The 10,072-nt window shown below is 41.1% G+C and overlaps 1 protein-coding gene across 1 annotated transcript in view; it reads left to right on the top strand.

The window, feature by feature from the left end:
- Positions 1–6,998: 6,998 nt before the first annotated feature.
- LOC118405959 (mucin-5AC-like) overlaps positions 6,999–10,072 on the top strand; it is a 10,933-nt gene continuing 7,859 nt past the window's right edge. Inside the window, exons 1-3 of the mRNA XM_035805813.1 lie at positions 6,999–7,003; positions 9,131–9,241; positions 9,626–10,053. Coding sequence (XP_035661706.1) covers positions 6,999–7,003; positions 9,131–9,241; positions 9,626–10,053 — 544 coding nt within the window. The remainder of the gene's footprint in view (positions 7,004–9,130; positions 9,242–9,625; positions 10,054–10,072) is intronic.

Below are 10,072 nucleotides of genomic sequence, written 5' to 3'. Positions count from 1 at the left end.
TCCATCTATCGCTCTATCAGGCTATCAATATCTATTCATCATCTATCTGTCTCTTTATCAATCTATATGCCTATCCTTCTATCTCTTTCAGTCTATCAATCAATCACTCTATCTATTTATCAGTCTATCTACCTATTTATGTTTCTATCCATATATCAGTCTATCAATCTATTATTCTATCTATCCAGCCATCTATGTACCAATGCATCAATCATCAATATTTCTATCTATACATCAATGTATCCATATGTGTATCAATTCATCTATTTTTCTCTCTATATTTATTTTTTAATCCTCATCTCTCTCTTTCTTTTCCTCTCTGTATCTCTCTTCCTTTACGTACTAAGTAATGGAAAACCTTATGTAAAATTGTAAGTAGCCAACATTGCACGCTCTCTTGGCAATCGCCATTTCTTCATCATGAAACATGAAAGTCTCTTACTTGTTCCTTGGTCTCCCCAAAGCGAGGTACTTCCTAAGCCTTCCGGTATCCCGTACACCCTGACCGTGTACAGAATTCCAGGTGAAAGACTGTCAATGATGTGTGTGGTGTTGGATGTTGAGTTGACAGATATAGTTTCAGCACCCCCGGACGGCTGGTAGGTCACTCTGTAATTGTCAGCAGAATAAGAGGCATTCCAGGAGACTTCAAGGCTTCTCGTGTTCACTGTTATGAACTGAAGATTCGTGGGGGCCTCGGGCTCTGAAGGGGTAAAAGAATGATAACAATTGTAATCGCAATGATAGTAGATTGACTCAATATTGATTACTGTAAACCCCCCAGAATTCACATCAGCCTCAAAGCATAAGCTATGGATAAACGCTCCTATTCGAAAATGGCAGTCTATGCCACAGAAGTAACATTTTAAACATATACATGTAACGTTAGGGCATAACTCACAGAACTTAACCGTAAAGACTGTATATCATTTTGCCTCTTCTCGTGTTACTAGGCACCTTGTAACATGGATTTTCATCATCCACCGTTACTTTCGTTTAAAGGTGTTCACCGCAGCTTCATGAAAATGAGCTTACTCGTTCTCTGCTGCCCTTCAAGCGGAAAAGCCCCCTCCGTGCCGTTCTTACGACTATACACCCTTACAGTGTACAGTGTTCCTGGAGACAGGCCAAAGGCAATGAATACGGTGTCAGCCAGTACCGTCGAGGTAACTTCAGGACCTCCGGACGCCTGAAGGGACACTCTGTATGAATCAGCAGAACTGGAGGCAATCCACCAGACTTGTAGAATTATCGTACCCACTGTTGGGAATAGTAGATTTGTGGGAGGCTCGGGTTCTAAAGGGCAAGATAAGAGGAATCGTTACCATGTACCATCATCACAATTAGAATTGTAGGTCACACGAGCTCTGTATGTATACGCCCGCTAATATAAATACAGAAGGAATGATACAAGAAGTTAACTTTGTGCAAAGAAACCTGTTTGTTATTTTATGTATTGTTCATCTATTGATTTATATACTGTACCTAATATATGGTGAAAGACGAAATACATTATATGTCAAACTGTCCCTTCTATGATCATGATGATAGTTAGCTTTTTAAAGAAGCGACAATTCTATCCTAATATCGATAATTTTACAGACAAAATGAAGACTACTCTACTTTTAACATAACAGAAATCAGAGTGAGATTTTAGTCTTGAATGGTTTTAAAAAACACAGTCAAAGCCAACATTTATAAGTGAGTCAGAATCTAGACTTTTATAGTCACATGCTGTTCTTCTTTGTTTTTTTCCTGTTACAGCTTTTAGGTAAGAGTTCGATATAGACGTATTGTGATATTAACAACCTTTTGAATGAAGTACGTTTGTGATCACCTGTTCTCATATCTCCCTGAAGCGGCTCGCCCTCCACAAGGTTTTTGATCCCGTACACCCTGACAGTGTACAAGGTTCCTGGGGATAGACTCCCAATGGTGTGTGTCGTGCCAGCAGTGGAGGCCGCAGATTGTATCTCAGGGCCGTCAGACGTCTGGTAGGTCACCCGGTAGAAATCAGCACTACTGGAGGCATTCCAGGTCGCATGAAGACTGTCTGTGTTCACTGTGACCAACTGAAGATTGGTAGGAGCCTCTGGTCCTAAAGAGAACGGAACAATATGTAATGAATAGTAGCCCTAACTCCTATCGAGTTTCTTATCTAGGCAGTCCTTGAAGACAAGAGAGATTGAAAATCTACAGTTCAACAAGTTTTGAATTAGGATCCATCCACAGTGTGTCGAGTTATGGTGTCCAACGTAGATATCTACCTCTAGTATTAGGCTAGCCCTTGAGGCGTCGCCAAAAATAAATGTCGACAATTGGCAGCTAGGTTTTGCCACGTAGAACTATGTGTATTTGCATGCTTCCTTCCCATATTTACATGTAATCTTAGAATAATCAATAGACCATGGTTACTACCCCTCAGCTAATGAGATGCCTCAATTTTCTGTAGATATGTCCACAAAGTGTGGGACTATGAAAAAAGTGGGAGGCTTGTTCATGCATGCAAATGAGAAGATATCAAGCAAAAACTGTGGTGATATCAGAGTGAATGAAACGTGTGAGTGCTATACGCATGTGACCAACTTTGACCAATCCACAACTATGTAAAGAGACATGAACTTACTTGTTCCCCAATGTCCTTCTAGCGGAGCGCTTTCCCTTCCACCATCAATACTGTAAACTCTAACGGCGTACGAAGTCCCTGCCGTCAGATTCCCGATGGTATGTGTGGTGTTAGGCGCGGAAGCCACAGAGTCGACCTCAGTGTCCCCAGAGGCCTGGTAGGTCACTCTGTAGGAATCAGCAGAACTAGAACCGGCCCATTCTACTCCGAGACGGTCGGTTTCTCTGAAGACTAGTCGCAGGCCCGAAGGCATTTCGACTTCTGAAAAAAACGCAGTAAAATAGAGTATGCGTTAAGTCGTGTTTTTATGTATTACTAGTACTACTACTACTGCTGCTTCAACTAATACCGCTACTACCATCGACGCTATTTCTAAAACATGTAAAAACTACCAAAACGTACTGATACTCATACCTGCCGGTGTTGTTGTCATCATGGCGGTGGTAGGTGCATCGGTCGTCGTTGCTTTTGTGGCCGTTGCAGCTGTATGAATAGACAAAGACTATGATCTGTAATGTCATAATCTGCACAGACAGACCTGAAATGTCGTTTGATAGGCGCTGAGTTGTAGAAATGTGGTCATAACATTTTATCGAACAAAATGCCAGTACAATTACTGTGACAGTCCTTATTTTCTGCTTAGTACTTTCTTCATTATCACTATGGCCAATGCTGTACTTTCACTTCTTTATCATTACGAAGTAAATTGAAGTAAACGCTACCAGTTAATGCACCAATATGCTTTTAATAGTCTCCACATATACAATGGTTAGTCAATGCAGATTTCCTTTTCTTGCATCTTATTAGAACGTTGTGTAAATGTACACAAGTACCAAGTGTTTCAAAACATACCATATGCATTTTGAAATTACAATAGAATAAGAAAAGACATACGATTTCAGACCCATTTCCGTATCACAATTGGTTGTTATAGTGCCCACAAACAGTAGGAAAAGTCAAATAATGGTCCATATCACAATGTTCTTTTCCTTATGGGGGTCTTTGCAAGATCCACTTTACAGTTCAATTCGTAATCAATATGCTGCAATTAGTTGAAGTGTCTATTACAAAAAAGTTTGAGATCAACAAGATGTTTTGAAAACAGCCCAATTTTTTGTAGTTTTAGGGTCTTGTATGTGACACTCATGCACAAACCCCAGCATGGGAACGTTAAACCAATACACAGCTTTACAAATCAGCTAGTTTACGGCCAACAAAGGTTTTGTGCCTCATAATTGAGGAGCATTACAAAATGGTATGTCTCTCCTTTTCAATATCTATTTACGGTTGCCAAATAGCTCGTTGGAATCGAGCGATAGACTTAGCATTACTGCACTATATATGTTAACAGTATTCCCAGGTTTTCGCTTTAAAAAGCACGATATTATACTCAGCAAATTAAGTGGTATGCAGTATTTACTATTGCCCCTTTCCCTACGTAGAGCATTGTATGTTATGCCTATTGTTAGTGCTACCTTTTGGAATCCGGATAATGTTACAAAGCCATCAGTGTGCTTTCAGTGCTTTCATGAAACCAAGTAAATGAAATACTTATTAAGACGCGCCAAAATATCCATTTATGTTGTACAGTCTGTTGGCGTACCAATGATTATGCCTGGTCTGTTGATGTATGAATAAAACGCAGCCTATTGGCTGGACTACGGATTCATGGCAATTGTTTACAAACTCTTTCTTAACTGCAAAAAAAACGTAATAACTATATATCAATAGAAAACAGTAATTACACTAAGAATTGTTCAATAGACATTGGTGAAATAAAAGATATACAACAATTACATTAATATGTTGGGATATTTTGAAATGCCTTGAAGTGTATAACAGAACTAACATTCTCATGAACTATAAGACTATTATATAGCTTAGTATATCATTTTCAGTGTCATGTTATAGTGCAAAGGATATTGTTCATTTACACACAACAATCACCAACAGAACATGACATTACACGGCGGTGGGTGGTTGGTGTCAGAATTGCTTGCTACATTATTATTGCAAGTACGTAATAACATTGCACTTTAAAAAGTATAGTCATTGTTAGAGGTCCCAAATGTCTTGTTATTGCATTATCAAATTATGGCGGTTTGGTAGGCAGGGGGCTGCAGAGAATAAACTGATGAATAAACATTTAAAGCAGACTACAAATAATCATAGGAACAAAAACGAAGGTAACGCCAATGCACTATCAGAGTTGGAGGTTTAAGCACACAACAGTTCCCAGTCTGAATAATTGTTTACATTATGGACCACCTACATAGATATTTCATGACTACTACCCTTAGCGCTTACCAGTCGCTGTTGTTACTGGAGAGGTTGTTGTACTGTCGGTTGTTAATGTGGCAGTAGAAGCTGTACTGTCGGTTGTTACTGCGACGGCAGAAGCTGTACTGTCGGTTGTTACTATGGCAGTAGATGCTGTACTGTCGGTTGTTAATGTGGCAGTAGAAGCTGTACTGTCGGTTGTTACTGCGACGGCAGAAGCTGTACTGCCGGAAGGTGGAGAATTTTGCAGTTTTTAGAAATGAAATAGGTCTGGAAAACCAACACACATTCGTATTTTAAGGTATTGAGGTATATAAACCAAGTGATAATGGTATTATCTATTCATTAGGTGAAATATTCATTATTTTATATATATTCACAGATGAATGTGAATTACTTATCAAATGACATTGAATTTTCATTGTATTGTTCGTGAGTCACATTGGAGTATTTATCAAATATTGCTGTCCTCTGTATACACTAGTTATATGCAGGTTAAAACTAGTCCAATGGTGGTGCAATGTTTGTATTGTTGTGTTGACATAAAAGTACTCAGCTGTTTTGCGTGTCTTTTTCACGTTAGATTTGATCTGTATATTATAATTGCTTCTCCTGGGGCAGAATGTTTTTCCTATTTCCATTTCAAGTCACTATGTATACGTATTTTCCTTAGCCACTAGGAAGGACCGACGATAAAGCTATATTTTTGGACATACACGCCTCACGTCAAAACACGTAACAAACAAGTTTGATAGAATCAAGAAATCAAAATTGGTCGCAAGGTCAATTAGATATCAAAACTTTCCTTCCAAACTCAAAACTGTCAAGACCATTTAGTTGGTGCCTATTTTGAAGTATTTTGAAGAAAGCACGCATTCCCTCCCACTCAAAATCTCACACGCCATAAGCATTCATTACAACGTAAACATATACGGGGTGCTTCAAGTTTGACACAAATAGAGACAGCTACAGTTCGAATAGGGAAAATGCACTTACCGCACATAGCAAACATCAATGTTAGATACAAAGAGCTCATCTTGAACCCCATTCCCTAGTCTGCTAGTTAGATCTTGCAGTATCCAGAATCAGGTGGTTTTAAAGCTATGTGTGTCTCGACTATACTACCAGGAAATTGTTATACCACACCTGAAAGGATTGTTTCAAAATCCAATGTTTTTCCTGCCCGAAATTCATTTCCGCTCGTCACGCGATGGGATAATCAGGTGACTATGCAACTGTCCCGCTAAGGACATTGCTACAAAGGCGCAATTATCTTGCAAATAATGTTACCTAAGTGCTGATATTATTGTTCCTTGAAAATGTGTGATTCGCGACAACTAGTCCAGTAATTACATTTGCCCTCCCAACCCGATAAGTTGCCTGTTGGCTCCATTACACTTAACTGCACTTTATTTGGTATTTCATACAGGTATCGACGTGTCACCAACTGCGTTATTACACGAGAGAACATCACGAACACCAAAAGTCATGCATTAAATTGATGTTTTGTTTATATTTTAGAAATGTAAAAGCAGTTCTGGCCAATTGCATAGTTCGATGTTGGATTCAGACTTACTTTACCGTGACTTCACTTTCACACACAACGCACTGAACGCCCAACTCGTAAGCAAATCTTTCACCCCTACAGAAGACTCCACGCACCGTTGACACAAGTTACAAGACAAATATTTTCAGGTAATTAGATATTCATTCAAGGATGCCGAATCGTATTCAAAAGCAAGCTCCCTTTCTCCGATTAACAAAGGCGACGAAAAGTGATATTCTGTGACAACATGTAACTGTAAACAATAGGCTCCTCTCAATTGGAAGTATGCACTTGCATTCAACGGTTACGTGGGGTCCTTTGCTGAAAAGCGACGGACCGTTACAGTGTAACTGACTCAGGTTCTTTGACGCTCTTTAAGACGATTGAAAATTAGGGTGTGGTCACTATTCCCACACTAACTGGCAAGTTTGAGAACTGCTTATCAACGTCTTGTTCGAGGAAGGAAGTTTTCTCGACGCAAAGGGCTAAGAGAATTCACCTAAGGATGGCGAAAGGGACTGTGTTTCTTTATACGTTCGTCGTCATATGTGGTAAGTGATATTAGAGTGTATTTCCGTGTCGTTGACCTTTATAAATAGCCCAAGTATGCCCCCCTCCCTCACTACACATGCCAAATATTCTAGAACTCGTGAGTAAATGCTACTAGGAATACCTGGTTCGTTAGGGGCTAAGTTATAAAAGCGACCTCAAAATGAGCCAGACATGGTGTACAGTGATATGCTTTCACTATTTGAAACCAAATACCTGAACTATTAGCTCGTTCATGTAAGTCTGTTGTTATCATGTAGAATTCTTGCTCAGCCGTGTACCTAGTATAGGGCCACGTAGAGGTAAGGGTAGTCCTTTAACTTTTCTGAGGCGGTAAAGGTAGTGCTGTTTTCTGCTAGTGTCTGTGGCATGGTAGGTGTAGCCCATTTCTTTCCTTCGCCTTTTACCTCCCCAAATAAGACAGGTATCCATTTGTATACATGGGTGGAGTGAGGAAAGTGGCAGAAAGTGTCGTTTTCAAGTCGTCCGGCCAGGATTTGAACCAATGACCCCTGAATCTTGTGTCAGCTAGCCTAGTCACTCGCCTATTTGACGCCATTTCTGTGCAATGAAATGAAAAAGCAAACAAATATACATTCGTGATATAGAATCTCTTGAGCATAAGAAACCATGGTTTACCAAAACGTTTTACCTCCCCAAAAAACTTACAACCGGTGGAAATCGTGGATAATACCTTTGTGTGCATATCGGGTTTATGAGACATAAATAGGGTAAAATAACCATCGTGCTGTTTGTTAAATTCACAGCAAATGAATAGATGTGTCAAGACAAGGGTAACAACTGACAATACAGCTTTAGCTTCCAAATTCGTCTTGGCAGCTTATGTGGTTTTGAAAGTAACCAGTAAATTCTCCGAGAGCTGGCATCGCTAATTAGTAGACTCAAAAGAATTCGGTCACTATCATTACATCTGCAAAATCAAACTAGATATTAACGTCACAGCTAATGAATAGATAATATCAAGGTATCCGATGATCTAAAAGTTAGAATAGCTCAGCAAAATTATCTCTTAAACAAAAGGCTATATCCAGTGAGCTGAGTACTTTAATGTCAACACAACAATACAAACATTGCACCACCATTGGACTAGTTTTAACCTGCATATAACTAGTGTATACAGAGGACAGCAACATTTGATAAATACTCCAATGTGACTCACGAACAATACAATGAAAATTTAATGTCATTTGGTAAGTAATTCATCTGTGAATATATATAAAATAATGAATATTTCACCTAATGAATAGATAATACCATTATCACTTGGTTTATATACCTCAATACCTTAAAATACGAAGGTGTGTTGGTTTTCCAGACCTATTTCATTTCTAAAAACTGCAAAATTCTCCACCTTTTTGCAGCTTTTGCTGCTACAGCTACAGCAACAACAACTGTTGTAGTTTCTACTGCCGCAGTATCAACCGACAGTACAGCTTCTACTACCACAATAACAACCGACAGTACAGCTTCTACTGCCGCAGTATCAACCGACAGTACAGCTTCTACTACCACAATAACAACCGACAGTACAGCTTCTACTGCCGCAGTAACAACCGACAGTACAGCTTCTACTGCCGCAGTAACAACCGACAATACAGCTTCTACTGCCGCAGTAACAACCGGTAGTACAGCTTCTACTGTCGCAGTAACAACCGACAGTACAGCTTCTACTGCCACATTAACAACCGACAGTACAGCTTCTACTGCCGCAGTATCAACCGACAGTACAGCTTCTACTGCCGCAGTAACAACCGACAGTACAGCTTCTACTGCCGCAGTAACAACCGACAATACAGCTTCTACTACCGCAGTAACAACCGACAATACAGCTTCTACTACCACAATAACAACCGACAGTACAGCTTCTACTGCCGCAGTATCAACCGACAGTACAGCTTCTACTGCCGCAGTAACAACCGACAGCACAGCTTCTACTGCCGCAGTAACAACCGACAGCACAGCTTCTACTGCCGCAGTTACAACCGACAGCACAGCTTCTACTGCCGCAGTTACAACCGACAGTACAGCTTCTACCGTCGCAGTAACAACCGACAGTACAGCTTCTACCGTCGCAGTAACAACCGACAGTACAGCCTCTACTTCCACAGTAACAACCGGCAGTACAGCGTCTACTGCCGCAGTAACAACCGACAGTACAGCTTCTGCCGTCGCAGTAACAACCGACAGTACAGCGTCTACTGCCGCAATAACAACCGTCAGTACAGCTTCTACTGCCGCAGTAACAACCGACAGTACAGCTTCTACTGCCGCAGTAACAACCGACAGTACAGCTTCTCCTGTCGCAGTAACAACGACAAGTACAGCTTCTACTGTCGCAGAAACAACCGGCAGTACAGCTTCTGCTGCCGCAGTAACAACCGACAGTACAGCTTCTACTGCAGCAGTAACAACCGACAGTACAGCTTCTACTATCGCAGTAACAACCGACAGTACAGCTTCTACCGCCGCAGTAACAACCGACAGTACAGCTTCTACCGCCGCAGTAACAACTGGCAGTACAGCTTCTACCGCCGCAGTAACAACCGACAGTACAGCGTCTACTGCCGCAGTAACAACCGACAGTACAGCTTCTACTGCCGCAGTATCAACAGACAGTACAGCTTCTACTGCCGCAGTAACAACCGACAGTACAGCTTCTCCTGTCGCAGTAACAACCGACAGTACAGCTTCTACCGCCGCAGTAGCAACCGACAGTACAGCTTCTACCACCACAGTAACAACCGACAATACAGCTTCTCCTGCCGCAGTAACAACAGACAGCACAGCTTCTACTGCCACAGTAACAACCGACAGTACAGCTTCTCCTGTCGCAGTAACAACCGACAGTACAGCTTCTACCGCCGCAGTAGCAACCGACAGTTCAGCTTCTACCACCACAGTAACAACCGACAGTACAGCTTCTACCGCCGCAGTAGCAACCGACAGTACAGCTTCTACCACCACAGTAACAACCGACAGTACAGCTTCTACCACCACAGTAACAACCGACAGTACAGCTTCTACTGCCGCAGTAACAACAGACAGCACAG

This window comes from Branchiostoma floridae, chromosome 18, assembly GCF_000003815.2.
Source record: "Branchiostoma floridae strain S238N-H82 chromosome 18, Bfl_VNyyK, whole genome shotgun sequence".
Taxonomy (NCBI): Eukaryota; Metazoa; Chordata; class Leptocardii; order Amphioxiformes; family Branchiostomatidae; genus Branchiostoma; species Branchiostoma floridae.
The sequence above is the reverse complement of the archived record's forward strand: the minus strand, read 5'-3'. Positions and strand labels throughout refer to the sequence as shown.